The sequence below is a fragment of the Alosa pseudoharengus genome, unplaced genomic scaffold (genome assembly GCF_046254945.1).
Source record: "Alosa pseudoharengus isolate Yale_2024_CS ecotype anadromous, Long Island Sound unplaced genomic scaffold, YU_APseudo_1.1 YU_APseudo_1.1_scf_5, whole genome shotgun sequence".
NCBI lineage: Eukaryota > Metazoa > Chordata > Actinopteri > Clupeiformes > Clupeidae > Alosa > Alosa pseudoharengus.
The window spans coordinates 12221432-12235793 of NW_027468837.1; the positions used below are offsets into that span (position 1 = coordinate 12221432).

General features: G+C 43.7%; 2 protein-coding genes across 3 annotated transcripts in view; both read left to right on the plus strand.

The window, feature by feature from the left end:
* plxnb1b (plexin b1b) overlaps window positions 1–7725 on the plus strand; it is an 85694-nt gene extending 77969 nt beyond the window's left edge. Inside the window, exons 28-39 of the mRNA XM_076268588.1 lie at window positions 120–186; window positions 495–641; window positions 952–1117; window positions 1949–2052; window positions 2391–2475; window positions 2759–2925; window positions 3129–3289; window positions 3547–3694; window positions 4252–4316; window positions 4623–4698; window positions 4857–4931; window positions 5269–7725. Of these exons, the coding sequence (XP_076124703.1) occupies window positions 120–186; window positions 495–641; window positions 952–1117; window positions 1949–2052; window positions 2391–2475; window positions 2759–2925; window positions 3129–3289; window positions 3547–3694; window positions 4252–4316; window positions 4623–4698; window positions 4857–4931; window positions 5269–5373 (1366 nt within the window). The 3' untranslated portion in view covers window positions 5374–7725. The remainder of the gene's footprint in view (window positions 1–119; window positions 187–494; window positions 642–951; window positions 1118–1948; window positions 2053–2390; window positions 2476–2758; window positions 2926–3128; window positions 3290–3546; window positions 3695–4251; window positions 4317–4622; window positions 4699–4856; window positions 4932–5268) is intronic.
* A 476-nt stretch (window positions 7726–8201) lies between these two features.
* On the plus strand, window positions 8202–13179 carry LOC143104493 (putative peptidyl-tRNA hydrolase 2). 2 transcript variants are annotated; one of them, XM_076268590.1, is made up of 7 exons: window positions 8202–8475; window positions 9341–9457; window positions 9781–9852; window positions 9948–10019; window positions 10430–10527; window positions 11775–11889; window positions 11982–13179. In XM_076268590.1, the coding sequence occupies exons 2-7, from the start codon at window positions 9350–9352 to the stop codon at window positions 12066–12068; spliced, it is 552 nt and encodes a 183-aa protein (XP_076124705.1). In that variant the 5' UTR covers window positions 8202–8475; window positions 9341–9349; the 3' UTR covers window positions 12069–13179. The 2 variants fall into 2 exon arrangements, with proteins under 2 accessions (XP_076124705.1, XP_076124704.1); XM_076268589.1 differs by having other exon boundaries at window positions 8203–8475; window positions 9945–10019.
* Window positions 13180–14362: the final 1183 nt, after the last annotated feature.

Genomic DNA, 14362 nt, shown 5'->3' on the forward strand with positions numbered 1-14362 from the left:
AAAGCGTTCTGCACTGCCTGTCAGACAACTTCTCATCTTTATGCTTTTGGATCTCATTCGTGTCTCCTGGGCAGAGCCAAAAGCCTTGACCGTTCTCTTTCTCCTTGCTTGTCTGGCAGGACGGAGACAGTGGTGGAGAAACTGCTGACGAACTGGATGTCCATCTGTCTCTACGCGTTCCTCCGGGTGAGATTCCGACAGCGGGAGGGGGGTTAGGAGGAGGGGGAATGTGGAAATAAGCCAGAACCTTAAAGTCCTGCTAGAACCGTAACTGTAACTGAGCCGGGACGGCGGCCATCGTCAGCACACAAACAGCTGCCTAAGTAGCCCATCTGGTCGTGCAGTTAGGAACTAATAATCATAAAACTGCGAAAGGCTGCAGGATGTGTTTAGTGTGTGTTCATGCCTGCTAAGAAAATGCGCCCCTGCCAAACAGTTGTGCTCGTTTGTATCCTCATTCACTCACTCATGTCGTTTTTGTTTTCCTTTGGCAGGACTCGGCCGGGGAGTCTCTCTACATGCTCTTCAGAGCCATCAAGCACCAGGTGGACAAAGGGCCAGTGGACGCCGTGACGGGCAAAGCCAAATACACCCTCAACGACAACCGGCTACTACGAGAGGACCTGGAGTACCGCACTCTGGTGAGGGTTCCTCTCTCGCTCTCCTTGTGATTTTCATGTTGTTAAGTTTCTCCTGTTTTTTTTTGTGTTTGAGAATTTATAAGGATTCATAGAAAGTTACCCTTTTATACAACGGCTTTGGAAAAGTATCAAAGTCTCACTGTATAGTTTCCAAACTCTAGCAAAGATTTTTGAGATGGAACGATTCCATTAACAAAATAATAAGTATATTTTAACGAAATTCTCTCTCTTTCTCTTTCTCTCTCTCTCTCTCTCTCTCCCCCCCTCTCTCTCCTCTGTCACTCTGTCTCTCTCTCATTCTCCCTCCCAGACAGTGAATGTATTAATGCAGGGCACGGGGACAAATGAGGCCCAGCCCGTCCCTGCCAAAGTCCTCGACTGTGACACCATCACCCAGGTGAAAGAGAAGATCCTGGACCAGGTCTACAAGAGCACATCCTTCTCCCACCGGCCCCACTCCGACTCCCTGGACCTGGGTGAGTCCACTGGCTATAGCCGCTGGTGTAAAGCACCAATGGCTAGAACTGTGTGGAACTTGAGTTGTCTTAAATGCACCATAGAGTTTGCAGTGGCACTCATCCTTTGACTTGCATTGTTTTCAGTACAGTGCCCCTGGAGGTTAAAAGTAGTATTACTGGTTTTCATGATAACTTTACTGGATATCTTGGCAACAAAGAACAGAAGCTTTTTTGATATTACATCAAGACTCTCTCTCCCACTCACTTCCTGTCATTCTCCACTGTCCTGTCATTAAAGGCATAAAAAGCCCAAAAATATACTTTAAAAAAAAAGATGGGTATTTCTTTACATTCTGATGCTAAATGTTTTAAACTTATGAAGCTACACATAGCCCCATGAAGTGCACTGGCAGGTCAGCTGAGAATGTGTTGAATGTCCGTGTAACATTATTGTGTTAAAGGGACACCAGGCAAGCCTGATGCTTTTTCTATACGAAACTCCCCCTTGCTCGGTCTGAAGCTCTTTTCCTTTTCTTTGCGTCTTCCGTCAAGCGTTTTCGCTGCTTCTTCGCCGGCTCTGCCATTATACACACGTTTGCAACAATCTCTAGCGTTTCGTTAGCCTCCCTCTGTGCTGTAAACTGATCCTGCTTCGGTCGGCGGGTAGGATACACCGAACTTGCAAGTGGTATATTCTTCCTACAGGCAGTAGGGGCGGGCGAGAGAGCCTTCATTCGCCCCGTAATGAGTCATTTAACCATATACCGACTTACGAAGATGATTAATTAACATGAAAACGTTGCCTGGTGTCCCTTTAATAGCTATTGTTGTGTCCTTGTTTGGCTGTAGAATGGCGGTCAGGTGTGGCTGGCCACCTGATCCTCTCCGATGAAGACCTGACGTCTGTGGTGCAGGGCAACTGGAAGCGTCTCAACACACTGCAACATTACAAGGTGCAGTACAACAACAACCCCAGAGTACTCTACCATGGCACACAGCATCTTGGATATGACCTCCTTATAAAAACCACTGAGTTCAGTACTGTTAGAATTAATCTTGATCAAGTTTGCTCTTTTTTTGCTCTGCGTGTATACTAACATGCAAATAAACGACTCTGTGTAGCAGAGCTTTTGCAAGAGCACTGTGCGAATCCATCCTTCTCTGTAGCTGTGCTTGGAGCTTGTGGGAGCTCTGCTGTATGCTGTATGGCCAGGCGCTTACGTGTTAGCTGTTAGGCACGTGAGGACCACTAGGGGGCAGCCCGCTCTGACCTCCTGTCTCTTCTCCTCAGGTTCCAGATGGAGCCACCGTGGCCTTGGTCCCACGGCACAGTAAACACATTCACCATGACAACCACGACTACGTGGCAGGAGAGAGTAAGTATTGAGGTCATGCGCACACACACACACACACACACACACACACACTCTCTCTCTCACACACACACACACACACACACACACACACACACACACACACACACACACACACACACACACTCACTCAGATCCTGTTAAAACATCCACATGTGTCTGCATGGTCCCAGCTCTGTTCTACAGTGTTTTGACTTTTTGAATGCCCTGCTCCTGCCATTCTCTCTGAGCGTTGTGCCGTCGGCATTCTCCCTCTGACTTGTGTCCTCTCTTCCTCCCTGAGCAGAGACCCCGATGCTGGAGGATGCGGATGAGGGCGGTGTGAGGCTCTGGCACCTGGTCAAGGCCAGCGAGGAGCCCGAGCTGCCCAAACACCGGCGAGGCAGCCTGAGGGAGAGGGAGAGGGCCAAGGCCATCCCTGAGATCTACCTCACACGCCTGCTCTCCATGAAGGTAGCGCACACACACACACACACACACACACACACACACACACACACACACACACACACACACACACACACCAAATAAGGATGTGTATTACTCAAATTTCTTGTCTTTTACTTTTTACTCCAAAACATCAGCTCGGCTACAGTGAAACGATGTCTTCCCCACTCATACTGTGTGTGTGTGTGTGTGTGTGTGTGTGTGTTTAGGGAACACTCCAGAAGTTTGTGGACGATTTATTCACAGTGATTCTCAGCACTAGCCGGCCGGTGCCTCTGGCCGTCAAGTACTTCTTCGACCTTCTGGATGACCAGGCGGCGCACCACGGGATCGCCGACTCCGAGACCATCCACATCTGGAAAACCAACAGGTAGGGAAGGGAAAGAAAGAAAATTCCAGGAGGAGGTCTCCTCTTAAACAATGCCTCCCAAATCCAGACGCCCCCAGGACTTTTCTTGTGTGTGGTTTTAATGCCTACCACATGTTTATTGCTTGAGTAACTAAATAATTGGGCTGTAAGAACCATATGTACTTCCAGCACGGAACATTGTGGAAAATCAGACCACTTTCCAATAGCAGAGAGAGAGAGATAAATGGTTCTTGTTTTTCTTTGTTCCCCCACGACAGTCTGCCACTGCGGTTCTGGATCAACATTGTGAAGAACCCTCAGTTCATCTTTGACGTCCAGGCGTCGGACCATGTGGACGCCGTGCTGTCGGTCATCTCCCAGACCTTCATGGACTCCTGCACCATCGCCGAGCACAAACTGGGCAGGGTGAGCAAAAAACAGGAGGAGAGGGAGGGAAGGAAAAAACGATTGATTGAATGAAAGGAACGAAGAAAAAGGGGGTGTGTGGAATGCCTTGGCCGAGTTTGGCCCCTTGCGGCTGGGCTAGACCGTCTGGCAGAGCAAACAGTAAAAACAAAGTTGTCTGTTACATCATCCTGGTGTCAACCAAGCAACATGCTTTTGCTGGGCACACACTGGACAGGGTGAGTGAGAGGATAGAGAAGGAGGGAGGGAGAGAAGGAGAGAAAGAGGGAGGGAGAGAAGGAGGGAGGGAAGAAAGGAAAGCAGGACCAGAGAGGGGTGTGAGACATGAGTTGAGGTGTTAAGAAGCATATGTGTGAAAGCTGCAGTCATTTTGGGATAGCTGGCTGTAATGTGGGACAGGATTGGGGGTGTGTGGGGGGGGGGGGGGGGGGCAAAGGTGTGAGGGGTGGAGTACAGCATGAAAGGCGGGTGATGAGGCGAGTGTGTGGAAACGTTTGCACTCACTCACTCTTCTCCCTCTCCCTTGTCTTCTTCCTTTGTAACGCCCGGCTGAATAGGACTCGCCCATCAACAAACTGCTGTATGCCAGAGATATCCCGCGCTACAAGCAGATGGTGGAGAGGTGAGAAACACACACACACACACACACACACTGGTTTTACAGCCCCCATAGTCCTTTGATTTACACCCCATTCTTTGAGAGGAAGGAAATTCATGAAGCAAGAGATTTTATCCAGACGCTTTTGGTTGTCACAGATGGGCCTTAACGGCAAGTTTGGAATGTGATGAAAGCCAAGCCGAGAGCTGAACTCCCAGTAAAGCGATTCACTTGAGTGCCTCGACTGTGTTCAGTGCACCTAGTCCTGCAGTCAACTCATTAGTAGACGTCTGTCTTTTGTCCTTTCTCTCTCTCCTCCACCTCCTGTAGATACTACGCTGATATCAGACAAACCATCTCAGCGAGTGACCAGGAGATGAACTCTGCCTTGGCTGAGCTTTCTAGGGTAACGCTCTTTACAGAATATTAATAGACTGCATGTCATTTTGTTCTCAGATTTGCTTCCAATTGTGTAATCTACAGTATGTGTCTATTGAATGTGATGTCAAATGGTATTATACATGTATGAGACCTAGAGGAAATGTGACATTTTTCTTTCTCCAGAATTACTCGGGGGAGTTGAATTACCTGGTGGCTCTCCATGAGCTTTACAAGTATATCAACAAATACTACGATCAGGTGAGAACAGGAGGACCAAGAGCATTATGAAAATGCACTGCTTTCCTTTTTTGAGTTGTGAATTTATAGTGCATCAGCCTCTTATGCTTTATTACAACTTTCAAGCCCTCAATCTTTACACTTTCGTATGTCCTATAACTCTCTTAAACTTTTATCCTGTCCTGTATCGATTGATATCGATGTAGTAGTGATTGTTTGGCACTTCCATCCAAGTTAAGAGTTTTCCTGCTTGGGCGACTTCTTTCTGTTAGTTGAATAAGAGCCAGTCATGCTGTCATGAGGTAATGATGGCGTGGTTGTTGTAACGATGTCCATGTCCCCTGATGCTCCCTCACAGATCATTGGAGCGTTGGAGGAGGACACCACTGCTCAGAAGATGCAGCTTGGCTACAGGCTACAGCAGATCGCCGCCGCCGTAGAAAACAAAGTGACCGACTTGTGACCGACCAGGAACAAGAGCGTGGGGAGCGTGGGAGAGAAAAGGGAGGGAGAGAGAGAAAGCGTGGGGGGAAACAGACAAACAGGACACTAAAAAAAGACTCCCTGAAGAGAGGGTTTGGGGGAGGAGGGCCTTCACACTCACTCATTTGAAAACATTGAGGAGGCAAGTGGGGCGTTGTGTTGTCAATAAGTCGTCTGAAAACACAAGCCATGTGTGTGCCCTCGTTCTTTTGATGAAGGAGCAGAGGGACCGTTGGGCTTGCGTTACTGAAGTTATCACATTCCATGTTGTTCAAGTGCAAAGTGGCTTGAACGGACAAATACATACAAATAATACTCATGAGGAGCGTTGTGGAAGCAATGGACAGACGTAGAAGCCTGTGGCCTCTTTGCCTGGTAAAGCTGAACACAAAGATCCTTCTTTGGGGTGGAGCAGGATCAGGATCATGAAGTAGAATGGGCCATGGGCTGTGGCTACTGCCGGCTATGCACAGGAAAAGCACCGGTTCTGCGCTCACGCATGCTGGCCACAGCACAGGACACTACGCCACAAGCACTCACACGGTTTTTCTTTGGTCTGTGTGTGTGTGTGTTACACAAGAGAGGTTATGATTATATCCTTAACCACTTCTTGGGAGGACATGGACTTCCTGATCCTCTTTGACTGACCTTCGTTCTCTTGGAGCAGCTTCATTGGCATGGACCAAGTGGTGTGGACCTGCAGACTTGTCCAGACGTGGAGGCTGTGGACCACAGTGCTGTTGAGAGTCTGGCCTCTTGTGGCTGGTGGAGATGATGAAAGTTGTATGTTACATCATTTTGGTGTCAAGCAAGCAACATGCTTTTCCCATCTTTCTCTACCTCTCCCCTTTCTGCGTGTGTGTGTGTGTGTCTGTGTCTGTGTGTGCTTTTAGCTCCTGTCTCTCCCAGGATGTTTAATTCTGACATGAGAAAGCTGCATTTGGGCATTAGTTGTGTATACTTCCTATTCCTTTTCTGAATATCACTGGCAAACAAAAGAAGCTACCATAAATTATGATCCCTTGATGTTTTAATTATTTATTTATGTTTTAATGACAAGCCCTCTCCCTTCATCACCCACGATATCAGTCAACCAGCACATATCCGTCCACAGTACAGCTGAGCAAAGAGGTTGTTCCGGAATGTTCGTATCATAATCAAGAGGAAGGGCCTGGTCAGAGCCATATGGCTCTGGGCCTGGTCACACGTTACATGTTTTGTTTTGTTTCCATGTGGTACCATCAGAGGTGAAAGCATTTCATGAACACTTCAGAGCTACTCCATAAGCCCTTGATTCCACTATGTGCAACACCAGAGAAGGGTCTGTGAAACAAACTGCTTTTAAACCTGTCAGTGTTAAAAAAAAAAAAAAAACAATGGTGCATTTGAAAGATGGTTTGATAATTCACTGTGGAGTGTTTCATTTCTGTTTTTTTTTTTTTCATGTATTTTCTTCTTTAGCTTTGCTGATATTGTTGTTAAGAGTCACTGTAAGGATGGTTATTATGAAAGATGAACTTATCAGACCGATAAACTGTCTGAAATCATTGTCATATGGTGTGGTTATGAAATCTGTATTTTTAACATTCCTCAATGTGGTTCCAGAATAAGACCAATCAAGTGATCCTGTGTGACTTTTTTTTTTTTTTTTTTTAGTTATTTGTGTTGTATGGTACTTACCTATGAAGTCATACTGCCTTGTAATTATGGACGCGAATGTTGGGGGAGGGGGGGGATGTGGATACATGATTTTGTGTTAATAATGTAGTTCTCTTTTTGAACACACGAGGACAGCAAAGACAGCAGAATCCATGACTGTCAGTGGAGGTCGAACACTACTGTCTACTTATGCACCTGTAGTTACATCATGTTAAAATTGAACAAAAAAAAAAACAGTTTGCCCATAGTCCACACAGTCTGATGTCTGATGCATTTACGTATCCACGTAGATTGTTGATATATATATATGAATACACTATAATACACCATGCGTGTGATGAGGTCTATAAGAAGCTGCTTGAGTAGGACATGTGGGTACGTGGAAAATAAAGGTTGTTATGGTTAACAACTGCACAATTTCTGTTAGCTCGGTCTCTGTGATTGAGATTCGCTGAGTATGATTTGTCACTGAAAAACTGTCCAGTTAAAGCTTACAAACTGACCAATCAGCTAGGGAATTAATTATTGTTCATTAGGTTGTAAAAAATTAGTCAGTGTAGAGCAGGCTCGTTTTCACAGCATTTTCTTTGTTAATATCCGTGTAAATATTGTTTTAACAGATCCTCATTGTAGCCCATTTACTTGTTTAATAAAATGCTGTCATGAAAAAAAACATGCCTTCTCTTTTTCTCTCTTTTTTTTGTTTTTACACTTAGGCATAATGCTACATGACCTGGCATGTCAAGCAGTAGCCTATTTCATAAATCATATATGCAGATTTGGATGGTAACCCACATATTCCCTACATGTTTGGGAAAGGTAGCGCCACATAAAGGCTATCTTAATCACTCATCACGCATAAGTCATGCTTTAATTTAGGAGGAACGGGGTCTTTCAACGCCATGAGATAGGCTACTAACTACTAGACTATAATAAGGATGTATCCAAATACAAACTAATTGTATACGCTACTAATTGAACGCTGTGAAGACTTTCTGAAGAATTAATTTCCTGTCGTAGTAAAATCAAATGGAAGGAACCATTTTGTGAGTTTGCACAAAATAAAATGTGGACACTAACTTCGGCTTGTCTAACAAACAGAGGAACATATCTCACTGGAACGTTGTTCGATGCCGGATTTAGAAATGCGTGACAATATCCGTCACTACAACCAACAAAGTATCGCAGGATTTGTTCTCAAAATGGTATCGATAGTTAAAGTACAGTGAACAGCTCACGCCCAACTGCGGAACGCCGTTTGTAATCCTGCAAATGGTATCTTTTCTCAATCACATAAATCCAACAATTGCAGCCTACGCCTTAGAAAGAAGATAAAAACAGCTGCACACGCAAGGAGTATTGCTAGCATCGCTAGCAAAATAAATTCAGTTGTGCTAGCCAACTAGCTAGCTACGCAGAACAGGTAAGCTAACTTGTTAGCTATGTGGACAATTATCACTTAGTCGTTGGGTTATATGGATTGCATTAAACGTGCACATGCAATCCAAGCAATCAAATGTGCCGATGTCTTGTAATAACGTCTTAAATATTTACATTACGTTTGCTAGTTGTAGACAGTGTGCATGGTCATTTGCGAAGCTAAGCTTGCTAAAAACTAGCTCTGCTTAGTCAATTTGAATGAATTTTGGTTACAAATACTATGAAATGCTAACGTATTGTCGACAGTAACTAGCAGACTATAATATTTTATGTGCAATCTAACGAGATTGTTATAGCACACATTTTGGACATAGTGATTCATGTCCACATGAAATTGTTAGCTTGAACGGTTTTGCTAAATGACGTTAACGTTATAGTGATGTTGACAAGGCACACGAATGAGTTTATTTCTATGTTCTCATGGACTGTCAAGTTAATAGGTTTTAAAGATTTACTCCAGAAAATCCCTTCTATGGTGCCACTACATCATAGAATGATGTAACACCATCCCCAGTCTAGTCATCAGTCTAATTAAATTGTGCCTGCGCTGGTTCTCTGGCTATATTATACGACGCACAAGCAGCGATTGGATGTCAATATTTACACGTACACTTATACGTACGTTTACCGGAAATAGATGAAAAGCATAGACTCTACAATTGCACAGGCAGTGCAGCCACCATTATCAGTAACTCCATAGGCAGTGTCAGTCAGAGAGATTGACGTGCAAAGATTTGTCATCTTTGAGTGAAAGGTTTCTGCTATGCCTTTGACCTGTGTCCTATTATTTGTGACGTTAATGATGGTACAGGAGTATGAAACTAATGAAGCCTAAATTGTACATTCAGCAATAAGTGATGGAGCCCTCAGAGCAGTCCGCGGCGGACCCCGAGGCCCAGGAGGTGAATCCAGTCTACCTTCAGCAGCTGCGGGAGCTGGACATCCCTGAGGAGGCTGCAAAACAGGTAGCCCACTGTTGGTTTAGATTAGATTAGATTAAACTTTATTGTCATTGTATTGTGCAGAGTACAAGTACAGAGACAACGAAACCAGTACCAGTTTGTACCAGTTTGCTTAATTCTTTTTAAGCCAATGGTACATAAACTCATGATAGTGATTTTTAATATACTGTATTATACATTTTGCATGATACATTTCTGCCTTCCAGGCAGTTGACCTTGATGCGATTCGTGGACTGTGTAGGATGCCTTTAAGTCACTTTGTACAATAGTGACTGATAATTATCTGACCTTCACCGTTTTTCATTCATTCATTCATTTCATTTCAGGCCCTGTTGCACACACGAAATGTGTCTGCAGAAGAGGCCGCCATGTACTACTTCAACAAGCTGGAGAATGAGGTGACATAGCCGATGCAGGTACACTATAAAACAGCACTTCTTCTGCCTGTGCGCCAAGCATATTTCAATGTTTCCTGCCCCTTTGTTTTCAGGAGGAAGGGGATGAGGATCTGATGTTCAAAATGGTGTTTGTAGTAAACATGGATCTGTCGATGGGTGTCGGCAAGGTACTGGCAATCAGTGGTTTTATTTTTAAATTCTCAGAAGCTTCTCCCCTCAGAAGTGTGCAGTAGTGTGTTTCACAGAGCAGTTTGGGATCACAGGAAACGTTTCTGACGCTAAGTAAAATCTTCAAAGATGTTCAAATTATTTGTGCACAATAATTGAATTGTATTCAATGACAGCACAAACTGAATGGCCTACAGGAATATGGACCGTAACTTATTGCATAAGACACATTGTACTTAATTATCTTCTATCTATCCATCCATCTGTATTAGAAGTCTCATGGATGTGTTGAGATCGAGGTTGGCTTAAGAATTTGGCAAGGACAACTTAAAGCACCAATGCTGTATGTCTTAATGACTTATGACACCTTTGGATAGAAACTAAAGATGACCTTTCTGTTTGTTTGAAGGTGGCAGCCCAGGTTGGTCATGCTGCTGTGGGCTTGTACCAGGCCATGCAGGAGAAGAACAGCTGGAGGGAGATGGCCTGGAAATGGGACCATTCTGGGTAAGAGCACTTCAGATATGTTCCACTGAAACCTCATTTATGTTGTTTCGTATTGGCACAGTGCTTATGCGCCCAGAGCGCCTCGCGTGTTGTGCACCTCACGTTTTTGCAAAGACACTTCCAAGTGCCTCCGATTGAAAGTTCATCTCAAAGCGGAAAGGCGCCCGACGTCATTCACGTTTTTATGAAAACTTATTATACGGCTCTTCACAATGCAAGTAGAACGCTCCATTGACTCGAATGAGATTTCCCAAAGTATAGAGGTCATTATTTTCTACTAGAGGAGTAGTATAGAATAGATGAGTCTTTCGGATTCAAACGAAAATGGAGTAGTGTGGATGTAGCGTGCCTGTGTGAAATGCCGCAAGAAAGCTGGGTAATTTACACTTTCCAACTCGGGCGACAGATTTACAAGTCTGATGGAAAGGGCCATTACTTTGTAGCCTGGAAAATCCAGACCCTGATAATCTAGAAAGATTAAGGGTCTGGCAAAGAACAATGTAATGGCCCAACTCGAGGGGCGGCAACAAGCATTTAAAAAAAATCTCACTGCAAGCAATTGGATAACACTAGACCATGCTTACTCTGAATGATTTCGGACTTCGACGCAATTGGATAACACTACGACCAATGTGTACTGTCCTCCAACGTTGCAGCGCTGTCTTCATCAGTTTAGCTGGTTTCCCGGAATGTTGGGGTAAAAGTAACGTGCATCATTGCTCTTTGCCAGAGTGTCTCGCAGAGACAATTCCATTGTGCTCTCGCGAGAACTCTGGATTTCCAGGGTAATTACTTTGCCAAATTGTAATAAAAATAGTATACATTTTCTGTGAACATACAGTATACACAACTGACTGTGTATGTGCAGGCTGCCAGAGGCATTTCGCAGACAGCAATTAGTATATCTCACCTTGACCCCAATGTAGGGGGACCATAAAGTGCCAATGGCCACTGTGGTCTGTAATTGCAAAACTATTATATCAGATTTTATACTGACTGTGATCAGAAAAACTACTTTGCCATACTGGCAGACACCCCGGGACTCGCAGTGTTATCTATGTATGGCGCTGGAAAAAAATGATTGATATTAACAGTGTCACACATCAGATACAGTCTACTATTTCCTAGTTATTATATTTTTTAATGCTGTACAGTGTTTAGAGCATGTATAGATGTAGTGTGTCACAAGCAACTCTGTTTTTGTTGCTACATTTGGCTAAAAGTTGTTTGTTTCTGTTGTCTTGCAGAGCTAAGAAGGTGGTGTTGCAGGGATCTAATATGGCACACCTGCTGGAACTCCAGGCCTTGGCAATGAGTCTTAATTTGCCGACATACCTAGTACAGGATGCAGGACTGACTCAGGTTAGAAACTCATTACTCACCTAAATGTATCCACCAATATGTGTTAGGAGAATGACAGTGTTGCCTTAATTTGGTTTATATTGTATGCTTAGGTGGAGTCAGGCTCTCGAACCGTCCTGGCCATCATCGGAGAAGAGGAGATGGTCAACAACGTCACCGGAAGTCTAAAACTCCTTTGAGCACGGACCTCGAGGATGCTGTGAAAATGAATGGCTATGCAGTACCACTTTTTAACCACTGGGGGGCGGCATAGCCTCACAACAGCAAGTCTTGGCATGCAAGCGTTATAAAACAGCCCATTTTCAAAAAAAGAATGCAAAGATTCCGAGGACACCATCCTCCCTAACATACACATATAGTGCAAAGACAAACACTTATTATTTGTTTCCTTTCCGTGTCATTGATAAGAACGATGGAAAGGCGGGTCAATCCGCGGGAGCGATGGCGATATCTTAGGTTTTCTTGAGGCGCCATATGTCTACGTAAGAGACATAAAGTTTGCACGCCTGAGTTTAGAATTGATGAGAAAAGAGAACAAGGTGATAAGAACGATGGCCATAGTAAAGGGAATATCATGATTGTTGTGAAACTATATTCCATGACTAGTCTTATTTCAACACCAATTTCTGACCAGCGTTCCATGATGAGGAAGTCTTATAATAGGACCCCGTTTTTTTGGTGATCTTCAAGCCAAAGTAGTTTGCCGTTGACAAGATATCTTGTAAAATTAAGATTTTAGATGTAGGATAACAGTGTCCCTCTAATGTCTAATAAGAATACCACATCACTAAAGGGTTTTTTTTCCCCTTTACTGCTTCTTTGATGTTAAAATCAATGTATGTGTACTTTATGTAGCCTATGGTAGTGACATGCTCTCCCCAAGGATTCCCTTTAGCAACAACTAATGCATCAATGTAAAATTGGCCAGCTTTCCCATATGTATTGTGCAGTGCCATGTTTAATATTCCCCTGCAATTGTTGTTGGACTCTGTTACCTTAACTTTTTTTCTGCTTACGGGAAGAGGTCATCTTGACAGTGCAGTGCTCTTATCTGAAACAGGGGGGACTTTTTATTTGTTTCATAACATGCTCTTGATAGCTCTGTAACACTATTGCATATCTGAACCCTGTGCTCATTGTTATTAGGCATGGGGTAAAGTTGATGTTGTATGTTTACAAATGTGTCGTGTTCCTATTCTTCCTTAATTCAGAAAAATACTTGTAACGGTTTTAAGTGTGATAAATGGAGATAAGAAGGAGTGTTAAAAACAAGACATGAACGAATCACAAGTCATGCTGTGTATTACGTTTTTTCCATATATAGGTCTATACTAAATGCTATATGTAGAAATTCAATAATGATATGGTCACTGAGTGTTTTCTAGCTAAAAAACAAATAGCACGATAAGACATGGTTTTGGGACATCACACTATCAGTAGCTGCAAAACAACTCAAGTTACAGTGGTGGGAGATTTTATGACCATGACATGGCTGTAGTTATAGTTGCCATGTGAATTGCACGGCCCTTCAAAAGTTGTGGCATTAGGCTTATTCAAATATATGCGCCGCTGCATAGACCTGGCTGAACATGGTGCATGCTGGACTTTTTACACAATGAAAACATGTTAATACATAATATGTCTGTGGATTGATATGATATGACTTCTTCAATGCATTGTTTAAATCCAGCATGCATTATTTCAGTCAGAGCTGCATGAAGTCAAGTGAGCCACGTTTTAGAGTGACCTTTTATTGTGACCTGTGTAAGGTACACCTGTGCAATAATCATGCTGTTTCAACAGCATCTTATGTCTCACCTGTCAGATGGATTGATTATCGTAGCAAAGGTTAAGTGCTCACTAATAGATTTTTTACCAATGTGTGGGGAAACCAGAACCTAAACTCTTGAAAAATGTGATAGAAAATAAGTGCGGTTATATTTTTGTTTAATGTACTAGGCGACAACAAACGGGTAATTGCTCGAGTATCTTCCACTGTTAGAATCCACGTGACTGGGCTGCTAGGGTGAAGGCCATTCAGATCGACAAAAGCAGCATTGTAGAGCTTAAGCTTCGGTCTGGCATGATCACCGGGGAACTTGGAATGGAACAGACATTTAATCACGTGCTCCGCCTATCCCACTGAACAAAGGTTATCCTGTTGTTAGTCTGTCCACAAATCCCAACGTCTATTGCATTCTTTACTGGAAAACGGCTTTGCAGCTTCAGCTGCGGAGATAAACTGTAGGAATCGCAAATAACACTGGGGGAATATTGCTTGATGACACTTTAACCATTTACGTGATTCCAGCTTCGCTGAATTAAGGTTAATAGCCTATAAGATGTGTATGGGTTGATAGGCTCATTCGACTTCTAACATGCATTGTGTAAATCACATTCAGTCGGATCTGCGTGCCGCTGCCAATCAATGACCTTATGATAGTGTCCTTGTTCCTGTAGACTGAGAGTGCCT

What these genes read in the sequence shown, in the direction of transcription:
- LOC143104493 (XM_076268589.1), top strand. Translation starts at nt 9,350, where the DNA reads ATGGAGCCCTCAGAGCAGTCCGCGGCGGACCCCGAGGCCCAGGAGGTG. An exon ending in TGTCGATGGGTGTCGGCAAG is followed by an intron (nt 10,020 to 10,429) that starts GTACTGGCAATC and finishes GTTTGTTTGAAG; the next exon opens with GTGGCAGCCCAGGTTGGTCA. An exon ending in AGGATGCAGGACTGACTCAG is followed by an intron (nt 11,890 to 11,981) that starts GTTAGAAACTCA and finishes TTGTATGCTTAG; the next exon opens with GTGGAGTCAGGCTCTCGAAC.